Genomic DNA, 21,225 nt, shown 5'->3' with positions numbered 1-21,225 from the left:
CTTGGTAGTGTGAAGGCGCAGAGGGATCTGGGGGTACATGTCCACAGATCCCTGAAAGTTGCCTCACAGGTGGATAGGGTAGTTAAGGCTTATGGGGTGTTAGCTTTCATAAGTCGAGGGATAGAGTTTAAGAGTCGCGAGGTAATGATGCAGTTCTATAGAACTCTGGTTAGGCCACACCTGGAGTACTGTGTCCAGTTCTGGTCGTCTCACTAAAGGAAGGATGTGGAAGCATTGATAAGGGTACAGAGGAGATTTACCAGGATGCTGCCTGGTTTAGAGAGTATGCATTATGATCAGAGATTAAGGGACCTAGGGCTTTACTCTTTGGAGACAAGAAGGATGAGAGGAGACATGATAGAGGTATGCAAGATAATAAGAGGAATAGATAGAGTGGATAGCCAGCGCCTCTTCCCCAGGGCACCACTGCTCAATACAAGAGGACGTGGCTTTAAGGTAAAGGGTGGGAAGTTCAAGGGCGATATTGGAGGAATGTTTTTTACTCAGAGAGTGGTTGGTGCGTGGAATGCACTGCCTGAGTCAGTGATGGAGGCAGATACACTGGTGAAATTTAAGAGACTACTAGACAGGTATATAGAGGAATTTCAGGCGGGGGGTTATATGGGAGGCAGGGTTTAAGGGTCGACACAACGTTGTGGGCCGAAGGACCTGTACTGTGCTGTGCTATTGTATGTTCTCTGTTCTCTATGTTCTGTAAATCTGTTTAAACAAGGCATGACCAATCTGTTGGAATTCTTTGAGGAGGAAACCAGCAGAACAGACAAAGGAGAGTCAGAGGATGCTGTTTACATGGATTTCAGAAGACCTTTGACAAGGTGCTGCACATGATGCTGCTAAACAAGATAGGAGCCAGTGGGATTGCAGGAGAAGTACTATCATGGATAGAAGATTTTGCTGGCAAAGAGGACCTCTTCTGGTTGGCTGCTGCTAACCAGTGGTGTTCTGCAAGTATCGGTTTTGCACCGCTACTTTTCATGTTATGTATGATCTGGATAATGGAATTGACAGCTTAGTGGCCATGCTGCGTTCACCACTCTGCCTACTTGTATGGCCAATTTCCGCAAACTGCACTCTCAGGTCCTTCTGTTCCACAATGCTGGTCTGTCTGTTATCATTCATAGACCCTGGTTTGACTGTCCAAAATTTAAGTTGCAAGACATAATGAATACTGAATCAAAGTTCAAAGTAAATTTATTATCAACTACATTTATGCCCCTATGTCCCTATACAACCCTGAGATTCACATTGGTTTGTGGGTTTATTCAGTAAGGCCATATTGGAATAATAACCATAATAGAATCAATGAAAGACCTTGCCAGATTAGGCTTTCAACTCGTGTGCAAATAAATAGCTTGCTATATTTGCTAAAACACAAAGATAGGTTGGAAAATTTTTAAGAGAACATAAGGTGGCTACAAGGAAGAAAAATAAGGGATAAAGTATACTGGTCAAAGATCTATCAAATGTATAACAAGCAAAATGTGCTTGGTTTTTGTTGGTAGGGAAGTTTAAAAACAAGGTATTATTTAAGAGATTTCAAGGTTGTGGATGTCCAACTATAGTATTTATTGAAAGGCAAGTTTGCTTGTACAACAACTAATTAGGAAAGCTGACAAAATTTTGTTTCTTATTGGTATTAAATAGAAAAATACATATGGGAGTTTTGCTTCAGATACATTGGGTACTGGTGTCAAGTTGTGTGTACGATTTTGATTTCCTTTCCTGAGGAAGGATGGTAATCCATTGGAAGCAGTCCACAGAAAGCTTACTGCAGCACTTGGTTGCCTTATGAGAAAGAGTAAGGGAGAAAGGAGATATTGTGAAACAGGATCCTGTGAGGAATTTTGACAAGGAGTCTTGGATGTGTAAAGAATATTGTTAATTTAGGAGAAACTGTAACCAAGGATCACTGTTTTAAAAAAAAATAACATCTTGCTGATTAAAGATGGGCTGAAATTATTTCTCAATCGATCACAAGTTGTTGGAGTTCCGTTTTTAATGAGTAGGTTCACCGAGTAGGTTTTTTGGATCCTTAAGGCAGGGGTAGATAAATTCTTGAAAAGCAAGAGAATGAAAAGTTATTTGGGGCAGGTGGAGATGTGGAACTGAAGCTACATTTGGAGCAACCATGATCTATTGAATTATTTGAAATACTCATCCATCATTAAGGATTCTCAATACCTGGAACATGCCCTCTTCTCATTACTATCAGGGAGGAGGTAAAGGAGCCTGAAGACCCACACTCAACGTTTTAGGAACAGCCTTTTCCCCTCTGCCATGAGATTTCTAAGCAATTTATGACCTCACTATTCCTTGTTTGCACTGTTTAATTATATATTGTATCTTATGGTTTTTTTTGTCTTGTTCTACACTGCCACAAAACAACAAATTTTACGATGTTTCACAAGAAATAACACTATTTCTGACTCTGAATGGTATGACATTGCTTGTTGATATGGATTTGACAAATAGTTTATAGCTTTTAAAAGATTAGATTGTCAACTGTGCTATCATAGCACTGAATCAAAACCAAGGTACACTATCTCCTCTGAAAGCTTCATGTGTCCTACCCTGCCACCTCTCTGCTAGCTAACTGAATAGATGATAATTGAGTTGTAACCAGTAAATTTTGTAAATCAGCTATTTCTCACCATATTTGTAGAGTAGTGGATTTAATTTTGGTCTATGTTTTTTAAGATGTCCTGTGAGAGTGCATATAGATGATGACATCAACCCGTTACCTATTCATTCCCTGCTTCCCCTCTTCAGAACTCGCTCCCCCCTCCCGCCACCGCAACATCCAGTCACTTGAATGCTATGGTCTGGAATTTCTTCACAATAAATTTGTCTTTAATTCTCCATTTACCACAGGGATTAAAATTAAAATGAAAAACAACAAGAATCCAGCAATGGCGAGGTAACTTGGGTTGACAGGGTAGTGTAGCGGCTAGTGCCGAATTGGGGTTCAATTTCTGCCACTGTCTGTAAGGAGTTTGCATGTTCTTGTGACTGCATGGTGTTCATCAAGGTGCTTCAGTTTCCTCCCACATTCCAAAGACACACGGGTTAGTAGGTTGTGGGCATGTTATGTTGGTGCCAGAAGCATAGCGACACTTGCCGGCTACCCCAAGCACGTCCTCAGACTGTTGGTCATTGACATGAACAATGTATTTCACTGTATATTTTAATTAAAGCTAATCTTTAATCCACTTAAGATGCCCCTCAAAGCTTACCTCTTGCTAATAAATGTCAGGCAGCTCTTCCATTTAATAAAGTAAATCAATATCCAATGCTAGGTGAAACATCTATTGGGTGCTTCAGGACGTTTTAAATGAATGAAAATATTGTTTAAATGCAGCTAGTATTACTAGTAACTGGTAAACCTTGTTAGGCATGTCAGGTATGCTTGAGCAGGATAGGGATTCGCAGATTCTCTCTGGTCTATGAAAATTAAGTTAAAAATTATACTGTAATGTAAAGATTAATGAACAAAATTATTATTTTCTATAATGTTTTACTTTAAATGCAAACTGTAGATTTTTTTTTCTGTGCCACATTGAAAATGCATTGAGGAATAGTGTAAATACATTCGTATTCTTCATGGAGGATGGTGACCGGTGGTGTTCCACAGAGATCTGTTTTGGGACCCCTCTTCTTTGTGATTTTTATAAATGACCTGGATGAGGAAGTAGAAGGGTGGATTAGTGAGTTTGCTGATGACACAAAAGTTGGGGGTGTTGTGGATAGTCTGCAGGTTTGACTGTGGTTACAGTGAGACAGCGATAGAACTGGGCTGAGAAGTGGCAGATGGAGTTCAACCCAGGGAAGTGTGAAATGGTTCATTTCAGTAGTTCAAACTTGAAGGCAGAATATAATATTAATAGTAAGACTCTTGGCAGTGTGGAAGATCAGAGAGATCTTGGGGTCCGTGTCCATAGGACATTCAAAACTGCTGCATAAGTTGACAGTGTTGTTAAGAAGGCGTAAGGCCTTCATCAATCATGGGATTGAGTTCAAGAGCAGTGAGGTAATGTTAAAGCTATATAAAGAACTAAGACCCCACTTGGAGTACTGTGTTCAGTTCTGGTCACCTCACTACAGGAAGGATGTGGATACTATAGAGAGAGTACAGAGGAGATTTACAAGGATGTTGCCTGGATTGGAGAGCATGCCTTATGAGAATAGGTTGAGTGAACTTGGCCTTTTCTCCTTGGAACAACGGAGGATGGGAGGTGACCTAATAGAGGTGTATAAGATGATGAGAGGTATTGATCATGTGGGTAGCCAGAGGCTTTTTCTCAGGGCTGAAGTAGCTAACACAAGGGGGCATAGTTTTAAGGTGCTTGGAGGTAGGTACAAAGCAGATGTTAGAGGTAAGGTTTTCACACAGAGCGGTGGGTGCAGGGAATATACTACCAGCAACGGTGTTAGAGGCAGATATAATAGGGTCCTTTAAGAGACATGGAGCTTAGAAAAATAGAGGGCTATGTGTTAGGGAAATTCTAGGCAGTTTCTACAGTAGGCTACATCGACGGCACAACGTTGTGGGCTGAAGGGCCTGTAATGTGCTGTAGATTTCTATGTTCCAAAGAAAGAATGTGAAATTTGTTATTCGTTAAGATGAGAGAAGGAATGTGAAATGGAGTGAATACGTTTGTAGAACTGTGGAAGTTATTTCTGGAAAATTCATGAATATTTACAGCCTAGGACTACAGAATAAACTGCAAGTAGTTGATATGATGCTAAAGGCTACAGAATTAGTCAATTTGGTTGATATAAAATGTCATCCTTTTCACATAATCTGGAATTCTGAAATACAATTTAAGTTCCACAACTTTGAAAGGAATTATGTACTGAATCATTAGCAGAGCTATCATCATATCTTCTACTATTATGTTTTGAGTATGTATACCTTACTGCAGATCAATAAGGGAGTTAAGATTAGTGATTGTGGAAATAATCTCGTGAAAATAGTGATAAGATTTTTCTGTAGAGCTGGATGGTGTTTATCAATCAATTTCTGATCTGGAGAAAATGTCTGTAGTAAATGTCTGTAGTCAATAGTAACTTGTAGGAAGTTTATATGAAACTGGACTTCAAAATGCTGTGACATTTTAAAAGAATTCCATCTATTTTGACATGTTGATTTTTTTTCAAATCTTTATGTAGATCTGACTGGTTCTATGGACTCCCCAGATGTAAAAGTTAATGTGGATAATGACTATACAACAGATTCTTCAGCAACTGCATTTCTCAGGAAAAGGGGATATGGATGGCTTCTAGAAGTGGAGGAAGAAGATTCTGCTGACACAAAACCACTCTTGTATGTCTCTCTTTGAATTTTGAGTTGTGCATGTTGAATATAATTATATTTTAAGAGGTGAATACTTCAAGCAGAAATTAAGATGGTAACCGAATGGGAACCTCTTCACTGGATAAGATGTTTACTATAAAGTTTTTAAGAGTAGAATTGTGTTAATGCTGGATGTCTGAAATGGAACAAAATATATGAAACATTTGGAATTACTCGAATTGTACAAGTGGCTGTGAAATCAAACAGAATTGTAATGGGGTAAGAATTTAAAAGTAGGATTTGTTACAATTCTACAGGGTGCTGGTGAGGTCGCACCTAGTACTGTAAACATTTTTAGTTCCCTACAAAAAAAAATTATAGTAACATTGGAGGAAGTGCAAAGGAAACACACCAAGCGAATGTCTAGGATGAGAGGATTATCCTACGAAGAGTTTTAAATGATTTGGCTGTTTACTCCTTGAATTTTAGGCAAACGAGGAGTTCAAAAGTTCAAAGTAAATATATTATCGAAGTACATATATGTCACAATATACTACTTTGAGAGTTATTAGGATTCGCTCAGAATAAGGAGGAACCTTATCTAAACGTATGATCCTAAGGTGGCTGATTGGACATATTTTGGGATGTTTTACTTTATTGGGAGAGGTGCTAATAAGGGAACATAAATGCAAGATAAAATATTGATCACTTAAAATTGAGGTAGAGGAATTTCTTGCAGAAAGTGCCAAATCTCTGGAATTTTCTGTCCTGGGAGGAGATGAAAGTTGGATCATTTTAAGTATTTATAGAGTGGAGATCGAAATTATTTGACAGTCAAGAAATAGAGGGGTATGGAAAATGGCATGGATGAGGAGTTGAGGCCAGCATAAATCAGCCAGGATTAAACTAAATTGCTTACATTTTCTTGTGTTCTTTAAAACACTTAGATGTAGTCAGATAATTTCAAGAACTATTAATAAACTAAAAATTGAGTGTAATTCCTATCCCACAGTGTTATAGATACAGTAGATCAGCAGTCCCCAACCACCGGGCCGCAAAGCATGTGCTACCGGGCCGTGAGGAAACGATATGAGTCAGCTGCACCTTTCCTCATTCCCTGTCACACACTGTTGAACTTGAACACAGGGTTGCCAACTGTCCCGTATTTGCCGGGACATCCCTTATATTGGGTTAAATTAGTTTGTCCCGATTTCCCCTGCTAAGGTAGAGCTTTCCTATGAAACCTTTCGTGCCGAAATGGCATGAAGCGAAGAAGCAATTACCATTCATTTGTATGGGAAAAATTTTTGAGCGTTCCCAGACCCAAAAAATAACCTAACAAATCATACCAAATAACACCTAACACCAAAAATAAATAACACTAACATATAGTAAAAGCAGGAATGATATGATAAATACACAGCCCATATAAAGTAGAAATAATGTACGTACAGTATAGTTGGGAAGATGAAGGCAAAACCAATTTGTGGGGAAAAAATCAACACGTACGCGCATGCACAGATCACATGTGCACGTCACGCATGCGCACACAGGTGCCCGCGCAAGGCTTCATGGTCATGGTAGTCTTTCCTGAGGTAAAGTGTCCCAGGATTTGACTGCTACTTTTGTCCCTTATTTGGGAGTGAGAAAGTTGGCAACCCTAACTGTAAAAGACATGTTAAGGTGAGTTTAACCCTACTTGAACACACCCCCCCAGTCAGCCAGTCCGCAAGAATATTGTCAATATTAAACCGGTCCGCGGTGCAAAAAAGGTTGGGGACCCCTGCAGTAGAGTAACAGGCTCTTCTGGCTCAAGGAGTTGCACCACCCAAGAACACCCATGAGATCGATTAACCCTATTAATGCATACCTCTTTAGGATCTGGGAAAAAACGAGCACCAGGAGGAAACCACAAGGTCACGCGAAGAACGTACAGTCTCCTTACAGGCAGTGGTGGGAATTGAACCCTAGTCGTTGGTGCTATAAAGCATTGCACTAACTGCTATGCTGCTGTGCTACCTTCAATGTTAGTGTTGAATTTTTCAAGCAGGCTGTTAAATGGAAAGGAAATCCTAGAGAATTTGTTCATAAAAGCTAAGTCTTTTCCCCTGATCCCTTTAATGTAACAATGTTACTGAGTGACAACTATTTATCTAAATAACAAGGCGTTTATAGGGCATGTGGCTTTCTGCTCAAATGTTTCTCCATCAAAGCACCTTTGTGGTCATCACTAGCGATTTATACCTCTATATCAGACAGACAAAAGTGGGGGCGAGGGGAGGGGGGAGGATTGATGCTGCCTGTGTGTGGGAGGGGGCTTTGGGGTTTTTAAATTTTTTTCTGTCATTCATTCTTTGGGGTTTTCTTCTGTTTCGAGGCTGTCTGTCAAGAGTAAGAATTTCAGGTTGTATATTGTAAAAGTTCTCTGATATTAAATGGAACCACTGAAACAGGATTGAAGATGGAATCAACACAAAGGATGGTTATGTCAAAAAGTCATGTGTGTGATTATTGGATTTTCAACATAGACTTAGCATCTCCAGTGATGCAAGAAAGCAAAGCAGCGATTTGATCAGGTGTTGTGCTGCTTCTTGAGTCTTTGCTCGTTTTCTGGTCCAGATGGATTCTGGCTAAATTCAATTCAAAAGTTTCAAAGGTACATTTAATGTCAGACGAAGGTGTACAATAGTGGTCGCCAACCTTTTTAAGCCCAAGATCCCCTACCTCGGCTGTAGTGAAAGGCAAGATCTACATAGAAACATAGAAACATAGAAACATAGAAAATAGGTGCAGGAGTAGGCCATTCGGCCCTTCGAGCCTGCACCGCCATTTATTATGATCATGGCTGATCATCCAACTCAGAACCCAGCCTTCCCTCCATACCCCCTGACCCCTGTAGCCACAAGGGCCATATCTAACTTCCTTTTAAACATAGCTAATGAACTGGCCTCAACAGTTTGCTGTGGCAGAGAATTCCACAGATTCACCACTCTCTGTGTGAAGAAGTTTTTCCTAACCTCGGTCCTAAAAGGCTTCCCCTCTATCCTCAAACTGTGACCCCTCGTTCTAGACCTCCCCAACATCGGGAACAATCTTCCTGCATCTAGCCTGTCCAATCCCTTTAGGATCTTATACGTTTCAATCAGATCCCCCCTCAATCTTCTAAATTCCAACGAGTACAAGCCCAGTTCATCCAGTCTTTCTTCATATGAAAGACTTGCCATCCCAGGAATCAATCTGGTGAACCTTCTTTGTACTCCCTCTATGGCAAAGATGTCTTTCCTCAGATTAGGGGACCAAAACTGCACACAATACTCCAGGTGTGGTCTCACCAAGGCCTTGTACAACTGCAGTAGTACCTCCCTGCTCCTGTACTCGAATCCTCTCGCTATAAATGCCAGCATACCGTTCGCCTTTTTCACCGCCTGCTGTACCTGCATGCCCACTTTCAATGACTGGTGTATAATGACACCCAGGTCTCGTTGCACCTCCCCTTTTCCTAATCGGCCACCATTCAGATAATAATCTGTTTTCCTATTTTTGCCACCAAAGTGGATAACTTCACATTTATCCACATTAAATTGCATCTGCCATGAGTTTGCCCACTCACCCAACCTATCCAAGTCACCCTGCATCCTCTTAGCATCCTCCTCACTGCTAACACTGCCACCCAGCTTCGTGTCATCCGCAAACTTGGAGATGCTGCATTTAATTCCCTCATCCAAGTCATTAATATATATTGTAAACAACTGGGGTCCCAGCACTGAGCCTTGCGGTACCCCACTAGTCACCGCCTGCCATTCTGAAAAGGTCCCGTTTATTCCCACTCTTTGCTTCCTGTCTGCTAACCAATTCTCCACCCACACCAATACCTTACCCCCAATACCGTGTGCTTTAAGTTTGCACACTAATCTCCTATGTGGGACCTTGTCAAAAGCCTTTTGAAAATCCAAATATACCACATCCACTGGTTCTCCCCTATCCACTCTACTAGTTACATCCTCAAACATACTAAATGGTTTAGAGAAAAAACAACTCAGATTGTACTTCCAACTTGAGGCCGTTTATTTGGGCTAATTGTATTTGAATTACATAAAATGCTTTTGTCAAACTTTCAAATTAATTCAACCAAGAAAACACTGTAACTAGCATATCAAACAGGCCATAGCTGTCTTTCTTTAAGAATATTACAGTACTTCATACCTTTTGTAGTAACTTCTACTTTGAAAAAGGACCACTTGACAACTTCATGTCCAAAGGAATAACTTTATCTGGGATGGCAAAACCAATGCAGCAGAGGGGCTTATACACACATGCACAGAAAAGACCGGAAATAAAACACCGCAACCCCGGAAACAGCCTCGGTTTACAAACAGCTTTCCGTACCGGGAGTATTGCTATATTAACATTATCCTAATTGATGTTAACTTATCTTTATAATGCTCACATTACAGCACATCTCCCCCTTTAAATTCCAACCTGAAACTTAATACTGGTGTCTCAGTAACAGCTTACCAATACAAAACACTGGAAAAACGTGGCAGATTCAACATTCAGTCTAACAAAGGAAACTGTCCATTCGAATATTCAGTCTGTCAGGAGGTTTGCGAGGGCGCTGTGCTGCAACGGTTTGTTGACTTGCTGCCTGAGATAAAGAAATGAGGCCACGACGAACTGTCAGATGATGCGTGACTACTGGATTTTGGGTTTCTGACAGACCTAACGGCTAAATTAAACGCACTTAACAGCGAGCTCATGGGAAAAGACCAACACCTGCCCCACATGATAAGTGCAGTAAATGTGTTTAAGGCCAAGCTCGGTGTTTGGATTTCAAATTTAAAGAACGGGAGGCTGACACACTTTCCCAACTTGGAGAAACTGTTATAGGCCATCAAGGAAAAAAATGCTTTTCGCCCTGAGCAGTATTGTGCTTACCTAGACAAACTGGCAATGGAGTTCGATCGGCATTTTGGGGAGTCATGAAAGATATTGCTGCATTTATTTCAAACCCATTTCTGCCGATCAATATAGAACAGATAGCCGCCAAATTTCGGCAAGTAATTGGTATGCCAAGTGATATTGAAATGGAAATAATTGATTTGCAAAATGACATCGAGCTTAAAACAAGATCAAGGGACGGTGACTTTTGGGGGCTTGTCAGGGAGTCTTTCCTCATCTCACCACACGTGCACTAAAAGTTAGTGCCTACTTCGGGTCAACTTATCTGTGTGAAATTGCATTTTCACAGAGGAAAATTATTAAATCTAAGTACAGGAGCTGTCTTACTGACAGACTGTCTCAGACTGGCTGTCTGTAGTTATGAGCCAAATTTCAGGGAACTAGGAGAAAGTATTCAGCCCCAGTCATCACACTGAGTGCAACAGTCAATTTTTATTCATTTATTTTTCGTGTTGAAATAAAATTAAATAATAAAACTTAGAATTAAAAGTGTTGTAATGTGACCATTATAAAGATAACTTAATACCAATTAGGATAATGGTAATATAGCAATATTCCCGCTACAGAAAGCTGTTTGTAAACAGAGGCTGTTTCCGGGGTTGTGGGGTTTTACTTCCGGTCTTTTCTGCGCATGTGTGTATAAGCCTCTCTGCTGCATTGGTTTTGCCGTCCCAGATAAAGTTGTTCCTTTGGACATGAAGTTGTCGAGTGGTCCGTTTCCAAAGTAGAAGTTACTGTATATGACTCACATATGCGCTGCAGGGGTAAAATTTGCTTTTCATCAAAAGGTTTGTCAGGCATAATGTATTTGTGTATTTATTTTTCTTTTTTTTGGGGATCTATTGGGAAAGTCTCAAAGATCGACTGACCGGTTGGCAACCGCTAGTATACAATATACATCCTGAAATGCTTTTTCTTCGCAACCATCCACGAAAACGGAGTACCCCCAAAGAATGAATGACAGTTAAATGTTAGAACCCCAAAGTCCCTCCCAGCTCCCCCCTCCCGTGTGTAAGCAGCAGCAAGCAACAATTCCCCCCTCCCCCTACCGGCAAAAAAAAACATCGGCACTCAGGTGTGAGCAAAGTAACAGCAAAGACGCCGACTTAGCCTCAGTGACTACTTGTTCACCTGGTATTTGACATACCACAGGCTCTCTCTTTCCCTTATAAGGGAGAAAGAGGTGTCTCCGTTTCACAGGGAGAGGGGAGACATAACAAGCAACTCACTGGTTTACGATGTTAAAAGTCGATTGCGTCACTTTTTTCTGAGCTCTGTGCCCAAAGATCTCTGCTGTCTGGGCACACAGCCAGAGATCTTCTGAGAGGCACCGCCCTCCGATTTCTCTTCTCCTCCCCCCCCCCCCCACGTTCGTCTCCAGAGCCACAAATCGCAGTCCTCCAGAGGTTCATGTGTGATCACTAATGGTCCATAAAATGATGCCTTGCCAGCTATGCCCAGACTCAAAGATGAATAAGAAGGCTTTCAAGTTAAGAGGCAGTCTGCTGAGTAGCAAAAAGATCATGACAAATGTCATAAGAAAATATCAGGGAAAGCACCTGCTCTGATTCACCCTCCAAGATAAAAACAAGCAACAGGACAAAGTACATCACAAATTAAAGCACATTCCATAATGTGTTCAGAAGAGAGATAGGGCAATGTTTGCCATTAACTACTCTTATCTCTCCATAGATGCTGCCTGGCATGTTGAATATTTCCAACATTTTTCATTATTTTTTCAGATAATCTCCACAACAATCCTTAACAATGTTAATATGCTTCCCCTCTTCTAATTATCCATTGAACAAGCCTAAGAATCATCACTGAATAGACGTTTATAACTAAATACAAGCAAATCTTAAAACTTGAGATTTCAGCAGCACACTGTGCCCTTAAAAAGCAGACCCATGTTTTGTACACATTGAAGTTGCTGAACTATAACACAATTTACATATGCTGGATTGCCAGAGCCTTCAGTCTAGTATTGGGTAGTAGGAAACTTGAAAATTTTCAATTAAAGACCACTACTTATGTATATGACACATGGCAAATTACTATGTTTACTTGATCAATAAAACTTTGATCTGCACAATTTTCAGGTCCATTCCACTACTGATCAAGTATGACTAATACTTGATTACTGGATTTACAACAAAAAGTATGGAGTATTGAGCAAGTAATATAACTCCTGTAGTGAGAGAAATAGTTATTACTTGAGAGTTTTTTGAAATCAGAACTAGCGGAAAAAAGAAGTAAAACCTTAAAACAAAAGAGAGGCAACAAAAGGGTGTCTGTGATGGAATTGAGGACAGGAAAGATTACATGCTGAAAGGTCTGAAATTAAATGGAAAAAGCCATTTCAGAAATAACGCAGTAGGTCTGGAGAAGATGTGAATTGAAGACAAAATTATCTGCAAAAAAAAAAATTAAAACTGGGAATGTGAGATGCAAAAGCTGAATTTGCTAGTTATCTGAAATTTAGAAAATGCTAAATCATGTGACTATTTGAAGATGAGTTGTTCTTCAAGCATTTATTGACTCCCCTAGAAAAGTATTGGAGGCAGGTCAGAATGGCAACTGCAAGTGGAAGACAACCAATAGAATCATACTTAAGACTGAAAAAAGGTGTCCTGCAAAACAGGTACTCAACCATCATTGGAAACCACGGTGAAGAAGTACAGAATGTTAAATTGCAAGAAATAAACAGATTGGATTTGCAGAGTATGATGTCTGAACAGTAAGAGGAAGGCAGCAAATGGGGATTTGCTGTCACCTGTTTGCAGCTCGCTCATTGTGCTTCACCCGGTGGGGGGGAGTGGGGGTCGGCACGGTGTCCAGAACGGAGTCGGAGCTGCCCTCCTAGGATTTCGCTCAGCAGAAGACAAGCTCTGTTGTGGCCGACTGCAGATTTTTTTAGCTGCACTCAGTGGACTCGAGTCGCTTGCTTTTCAGCTGCTGAAGGAGAGGCATACAAGCCATCGCGCTCTGCTGGGGGCAGCATAGCACATTTGTGGTGACGTGAGATTTAAAATGGACTGAAGCACCTGGACTATGTACATATATATTTGTCTGACGGAGTTTTTGCTAATAGTCTATGTGTTCTTGTATATTCAAGGACTGAGCCTCAAAGCCACGGATTTGCCTAGTGGGCATCAGGGGCCAGTCGACATAATATTGGTGGTCGGGCGGATCTGGACTCATGCGTATGATGCGTCATTGTATTTTTTACTGATATTCTATATGGGTTTGCTGTCTTGCATACATCAAGCCACGGTTTCGCGGGGGGAAGGGGTGGTGTTGGAAGTGGGCCTCTGGACTTATTGTATGATTGTGGTCTTGTGTGTGCTTACTGTGTGTAACTGTTGGTAATGTGTTAAATGGCAATTAAACTTGAATTGAATTGAAATCGCTCTGTGCTTTACTCACTTGCAGTCTCCCTTCATTATGATTTGAAATTAAATTCCATTTGCCAGCATTCTGCCTACTTGCTATCTCCTGCAGCAGAATCATAGTACTTTTCATCACAATGTGTCTTTCCACTGATTTTTGCATCATGAGCAAATTTGGAAATCTTCCACACTATTCCAGGTCATTAATGTAAATTGTGGGCCATTACCTGATCCCTGTGCTGCACTACTAGTTTACTTCCTTCTACCCTCCAAAGGACCCACTTTTCCAACACCAAGCTGGCCATTGTTCAGTCCATTTTAAAACTGAGTCTATATCTGATTCCAGTTTCTCCAAAGTAGTTAAGCTGCATATTTTCTCCCATGAAGGATGTCAGAGAATTAGTTGAGATTTTGAAATTATATCATAGTTTCATGGTAATCATTGCTAGTGGAATTGTTTTTAAATTTGTGATTATTAATAAAATGTTAATTTAACACTGTACTTAGATTTGAATATGGGTCTCTGGATTATTAATTTGCAATTTCACTATATTGCCCAACTGAGCATTCAGTTACATGCTGTCTTTATAAAACTAAATAATTTTTATAAACTCATTCTTGTGGTTGCAACAAAATATTTAAATGGTTAGGAGATGCCCTTTTGTGGCCTGGCTCCTGATGGTGTTGGAATCTTTCTTTTTAATAAATGAAGCATTACATACTTGAACTATCTTTTATAAAATATGTTTTAATGTACCTCCTCTCTCAATCGTTTAGGGAGGAATTGGACATTGATCTGAAGGATATTTACTACAAGATCCGATGTGTGTTGATGCCAATGCCTTCGCTGGGATTTAATAGGCAGGTCGTGAGAGATAATCCTGACTTCTGGGGCCCACTTGCTGTGGTTCTTTTCTTTTCAATGATTTCACTATATGGACAATTTCGAGTAAGTGTTTTGGAGAGGAGGTATTGATGCAAACTTTCTGGATCCGCAAATAATGGGGATATTGATAAGATGGATAAAATGCATGTGTTTCCCGAGTGGAGGAATTCAGAATAACTGGACAATATATATTAATTGGAACTAAGTTTTTTGCAAGTAAGATCTAGAATTTTTTTTATATTCTTCCTCCAAAAAACTGTATGCCGTTAGAACTGAATTTTCAATACTGATAAATTTCCTAATACATGGGAGTTTAAGTACAAATCTCAATATCCAATTAATGAAAAGAATAGGTGAAATTGCACCCCGTCTTTCTTCACAAATTTTTGCTGTTCCTGAAGCTATTTTTTCAGCGGTTATTCCTGAAGCATAATGCACATCATTCAGTAATGGGAGTCTGAGTTAGATGTAGATATACTTTGTAGCACCATAAAAATATGCTATCTGAGTTATTGCAGATTTTGTTGAATCTTTCAGCTAAACAAAGTGATTAATTTCCTTATTACCAAAAGCTTTCTACCTATAAGAAGCAAGTTGGTAGTATGAAGGTACATGATGCTCTTGCCTGGATGGATGCAGCTGTAATAATTGTCATCCAGCACAAAGCAGTCCATTTGATTGGCAGTTCATCAGCAGCTGTTATGGGTCGATGCTCTTGCAAAACCTGCACTTGCAAAACCTGCAGCCTCCACACCCAAGTTCTCCAAGTGGAACACTAATTTTGACACAGACTGCCAATCCTTTGTTATTGGGCAGATGCCATAGCATTCTGACTGTCCCTTAACACCAGAAATTGCAGTTATTTTAGATGAAATCCTGTGACATCTTCCTAAGCAAGAAGAGCTGGGCAATAAATGCAGCCTTGCAGTAATGTCCATCTTTTTAAGAATGAATTAAAATACTGACCTACATTTTATTACTGCACTTTTGATAGTAAACTAGAATTTTTGCAATTACTGCTTTCATGGTATGGATCAAACTGAGAATTCGATATTTAACCAGGCCAGCTTGAAGTCTCTGACCAACTACCACCAACATACCATCCGTGGAACCAGCGGAGCCAACCCACTTGACTGCTGTTACACCACCATCAAGAACACTTAACGTGCCATCCCACATCTGCGCTTTGGGCAAGTCTGATCACCTGGCTGTTCTACTCCCAGCGTAGAGGCAGAGACTGAGAACTGCAGCACCAGTGGTGAAGACCACGAAGCTATGGACAAGGGAGGCAGAGGAGTGCTTACAGGAATGTTTTGAATCGGTGGACTAGACAATATATAGGGATTCATAGTCAAATCTAAATGAATATGCCACAGTTGTCACCGACTTCATCAAGACTTATGTGGATGTGTGTGTGCCTTCAAGAACATACCGGACAGACACAAACCAAAACCCCTTTATGAACCAGGTGATTTGCAGTCTGGGGAACTGTTAGCATTCAACACCAGTGATCCAGAACTATACAAGAAGTCAAGTCTATGGAAATCTATTTAAGAGCAAAACCACAATTTTAATGGAGTTTAGAAGTAGAATCAGTTCTGGAAGAGTTTGCAGGCAAAACCTAACTTGAATGGCTGTGATGCTTCACTGCTCAATGAGCTCAATGCCTTTTGTGAAGCTTTGAAAGGGAGAATCCCTGCAGCATCTGGTAACCCTGTGATCTCTGTCTTGGAGGCTGATATCAGAACATCTTTCTAGTGGGTAAATCCTTGCAAGGCATCAGACCCTGGTGGGTCACTGAAAACTTGTGCCAACTAGATGATGGGATTGTTCAAGGATATCTTCAACTTCTCATTGCTACTGTCAGCTTCTAAAGAGTGGCAGTCATACCAGTGCCTAAGAAGAGCAGGGTGAATTGCCCATTTGCACTCACATCTACTCTGATGAAGTGCTTTGAGAAGTTGGTCATGATGGGCCGGCTGGTGGCGCAACGACATCGGCGCCAGACCCGGGAGCGGAGGTTCCGGAGTTCGAAACTAGTTGGGTTTGCCCCCGAGTACGCTTTCCATCCCTGCCGGGTTGAGTGTCGAGATCGCAACTCGACCTCATAAAACAAAGGGGAAAATGCTGTGAAAAATGTCTGTGTGGGAAGTGGCGCGCCACGCAGTCTCTCTCTCTCTCGCTCCGCGTCTTGTAAGAAAGCCATGAAAAATCCATCATCACAGACACATGCACAGACACGCAGACGCACACGCATAGACTCACACACAGGCACACGCCAAAAAAAAAGAGAAGTTGGTCATGGACCTGGACCTGCTACAATAGGTCAACAGCAGATGTAATTTCACTGGCTCAAAACCTGGACAATAGGAATATCTACATCAGACTGCTATTATATTGATTATAGCTCAGTGATCAACACCATCTCCTCAGTATGAATCAACCAGCTCTAAAACTTGCACCTCTGTATCTCCCTTTCCAAATGAATCTTTGATTTCCCCATCAAGAGACTACAGACAGTGTGGATTGGAAATAACAACTCTTTGCTGACAACTAACACCAGCGCAGCTCAAGGTTGCGTGCTTAGCCCACTGCTCTACTCTCTCTACACCCACAACTGTGTGGCTAGGCACAGCTCAAATGCCATCTGTAAGTTTGCCGATGACAACTATTGTTGGCAGATTCTCAGATGGTGACAAGGAGGCATACAGGAGTGAGATAGATCAGCTGGTTGAGTGGTGTCATAACAACAGCAAGCTTACACACAATATCAGTAAGACTAAGGAATGTGGACTTCAAGAAGGGGAAGTCAAGGAAACAACACCAGTCCTCATCAAGGAATCAGCAGTGGAAAGGGTGAGCAATGTCATGTTCCTGGGTATCAGCATCTCTGAGACCTGTCCTGGGCTCAACATAGTGATGCAATTACAAAGAAGGCATGAAAAGGGGGTATATTTCATTAGGAGTTCGATGAGACTTGGTATGTCAAGAAAGAATCTAGCAAATTTCTATAGATCTTCTGAGAGGAGCATTCTAACTGGTTGCATTGCTGCCTAGTATGGAGGGACCACTGCATAGGATTGGAAATGGCTGCAGAAAGTTGCCAACTCCATCTTGGATACTTTCCTCAGTATCGAGGAAATCTTCAAGGGGACATAATCAAATGGCTAATAAAAAGGGGGCAAATCAAACACATCCCCAGTACTCAGGACATGGGTTCCCAACCTGGGGTCTGCAGACCCCTCGGTTAATAGTTGGGGTCCATGGCATAAAATAGATTGGGAACCTCTGATCAAGATCAAAAAAACTGCATCCATCATTAAGGACCCCCATCACCCAGGACAAGGGGTCTTCTCATTGTTACCATCAAGGAGGAGGTATGGGAGCTTGAAGACACACATTCAACGTTTTAGGAACAGCTTCTTCCCCTCTGCCATCAGATTTCTGAATGGACAATGAATCCATGTATTGTACTGTGCTACTGTCACAAAACAAATTTCATGATATTTCACAGTGATACTAAATCTGATTCTGATTCTTCTGAAGAATTTTTGTTCTGTTTCCAATCTTTATAATCTTCCTTTATGTCAATTGTTCAAAAAAAGTTAAATTGTTGGTAGAATGAAAATATTGTCTTGAACTAAACATACAGTTGTTATTATTTATAGGTTGTTTCGTGGATTATAACAATCTGGATATTTGGATCACTAACCATCTTCTTACTGGCTCGTGTTCTTGGTGGTGAGGTAGGGATGCTTAGTGGCTCACTAAGTCTGGAGAATAATTTTACTGGTTCAGTGCTGTTGTCAGTGTGTCATGTGGAATCTGGTTGTCTTGTTTTACAGGTTGCGTATGGTCAGGTTCTTGGGGTCATTGGATATTCACTACTCCCATTGATTGCAATTGTTCCGGTCCTTTTTGTTGTTCGATCCTTTGAGGTTTTATCGACAGTTATAAAGGTAGGTACCTCCAAGTGAAAATTATAACCTTGCTAGTTAAAAAAGATGTGATTGTTATGCAGAGATTTAGCCCGGGAGTCTGTGCTGTTCAGTGAACCATGACGATTTGCTATTAAATGATGTTAGTCCTTCCCTGTCAGGGAATAGCACCAAATAATTCCTTGTTATCCGTGAGAGAAAGGGGCACAAATATCCGGAAACAAAAATCACATATGCCACTAAGAAGTTCCTTACAACCATTACACCTCCAAATAAAAATGCAATTGCCTTTTGAAAGAACTTGGCGTGTTGAGCAGCATCAGCAGGAAGTGAGGGAAGGGGAAGAATTGTTGACATGTTTGTGTCAATCCTGCCTGAGGACCCTGTCTCCACTGTAATGTTCAAGAAGCTTTAGCATGCATTAATATGTATGTTAAATTCTTCAAATATATAAAGGAAATATTAGCTAACAAAATTATTTCCTTTGAAAGTTGCAAACAGTGATTGATTTTTGAAATATTAAGTTACATATGTGTATAAAAGCCGCTCTGTAATGAATACAGAAGAAAGTCATTTGGCATGTGCCTGGAAGCTGATCATTGCATTTGTATAAACCACAGTTGTTTCCTCAGTGGGTACATTAACATTGATATATTTGAACAGAAATTGAGATGGGGCCTGAGGCTGACCTTGTAAATACACAGATCTACAGACAGCGAATCTGTGGATAATAATGACAGAGTGCAGTTATTTGTGGATCAGAACTGGCACGATCTCTCACTGTGAGGTGCTGGACCTGGCTTAATGGGGTTGTATGGGTTGCAAATATGGCAAAATATGTGCCTTGCCTCCAAAAATATAAAAATTAAATCTTCAGCAGCCAGATAAATTGCTTGCCTCGATTCAAAAATATTCAAACTTTGAAGTACTGTTGAAACTATTTGAAGTTGATAGTTTTTATATTTAAAATCTGAAGCACTACAAACAAAATGTGATTTAACAAATTGCAACAGTTCCTCTCCATTGGAATCAATAAAGACTTTTGCCACACCTAGCAGTGGAGACGCTGTAGTAACATCCTGCGCCCAGTCCAACCTAATATAGGTTCTCCACAAAGTGGCGATGAATTGTCAAAACCTTGCATTTTGTGGAAAATCCAGCATCAAAGTGTGTAACTTCAGGATATTTTCCTTGATCCTCATTGTCTTTGATTTTACTGGAAGCTTTTGATGCTGCACTCAGCACAATGCTGGTGGCAGCCACCTGTACTGTCTTTGCAGTTTGGGTTTCTTTATCCATGCTTGGACTTAATTTACATTGAGATCTGGAACTGACCAAGTGATCCTAACAGAGTCTGAAATGAGCATGATTGAGCAGGTGATTCACACTGACAAATCTTGTTTTTCAGCTGTTTGGCGTGTTCTGGGCTGCTTACAGTGCTGCTTCCCTACTGGTTGGAGAAGAATTTAAAACAAAGAAACCTCTTCTTATATACCCAATATTTCTTCTGTATATCTATTTTTTGTCTTTGTATACCGGTGTGTGAGATTCCAAGGCTCTGACTGTTGGATAAGGACTGTGACAAGGCAATTGTTTCGGAAGAAGTGCTAATGACTCTACCTAAAAGAGAAAATGAATTTCTTCCTCTTCAGCAAGTGGTTATTTTGGGGTCTAAAAGCTTAGTTCTAAGGTTTAAACACCTTCTGGTGTTTAGCAGCTACATAAATGTGTATTTAATTCGTATTTTAAAGCTGTTTTGGTTTGTGTGGAAATGGCTTCTAAAGGAGACGGCTGCAATCAATTTAATATGCAATGGAATATGGACAGTGCTGAGTCTCTGTGCCAAAGTATCAAGAAAGATATAACCAAGGAAAAGCATTTCTGACAAATTCTGAAACATCCTAAAGAGAAGAAAAATTAAAGTTAAGGCATTATTATTTTGAAATTGTACTTTTTAAAATGTGCAGTTTTATGAGATTAAAATAAGTGTAATTGATTCTGTAGATACATTTTATCTATTTAATGCAAACGGATATATTCCAGGCATTTTAAAACTTCAATTTGTGTAGATGAGTTCAAATTCTTAATGAAATTTAAGTTGGGTGCCTTCGCTTGGATTATCTTTAGCTGCTGACTGGCTGTTGTATAGGAAAAAATAGTAACATAGGCATTTGTAAAATAAACTGCAAATAAGATGTTTGTAGTTACATTTTCTTTAATATTCTTACCTAGATGTATTGGCTATAACTTTAGAATGCACCTTTTTCATAGTATCGAGGTTATTTGCACAATTTCATTTGATTTCAAATTATTTTTAAATACTTGGTTAAATTTGGGTGGTGGAGTAAATATGTACAATTGAAGAAAATGGCCAAACGTCTTGGATTCTATGTGAAAATGGATAAAAAACTGCTGCAGTTTCTTTTCATTCCACTGATTAAGCCTAGTATACTCCTGAAATATATATAAACAAACTTGTTTAACGTTTGGGGTAAGTTATGAGGCACACCACCATTTCTTCATTAATGATGATTTATCACAAAAGAAAATTCAATGTTTAAGTTCCTGAGGTGCAAAAGTGATGCTCATTGTTAAAAATTACTTACAAGTATAGGCCCTCCACAGGTTACAGCAGAATTCCATTCCTGTTAACTATTTGTTAAAGATTACTGCAGCAGCTGGCAGATCCATCCCACTGCTCTCCCAAATGTTTGTCCATATGTATGTATTCTCCAAAGT

General features: G+C 40.2%; 1 protein-coding gene across 1 annotated transcript in view; it reads left to right on the top strand.

Annotated features, from left to right (window-relative positions):
* yipf4 (Yip1 domain family, member 4) overlaps positions 1 to 20,681 on the top strand; it is a 43,781-nt gene extending 23,100 nt beyond the window's left edge. Inside the window, exons 2-6 of the mRNA XM_063055546.1 lie at positions 5,191 to 5,344; positions 14,440 to 14,611; positions 18,217 to 18,294; positions 18,394 to 18,507; positions 19,895 to 20,681. Of these exons, the coding sequence (XP_062911616.1) occupies positions 5,191 to 5,344; positions 14,440 to 14,611; positions 18,217 to 18,294; positions 18,394 to 18,507; positions 19,895 to 20,032 (656 nt within the window). The 3' untranslated portion in view covers positions 20,033 to 20,681. The remainder of the gene's footprint in view (positions 1 to 5,190; positions 5,345 to 14,439; positions 14,612 to 18,216; positions 18,295 to 18,393; positions 18,508 to 19,894) is intronic.
* Positions 20,682 to 21,225: the final 544 nt, after the last annotated feature.

This window comes from Mobula hypostoma, chromosome 8 (genome assembly GCF_963921235.1).
Source record: "Mobula hypostoma chromosome 8, sMobHyp1.1, whole genome shotgun sequence".
In the NCBI taxonomy this organism is placed as follows: domain Eukaryota; kingdom Metazoa; phylum Chordata; class Chondrichthyes; order Myliobatiformes; family Myliobatidae; genus Mobula; species Mobula hypostoma.
This window is presented reverse-complemented; position numbering and strand designations above follow the sequence as displayed.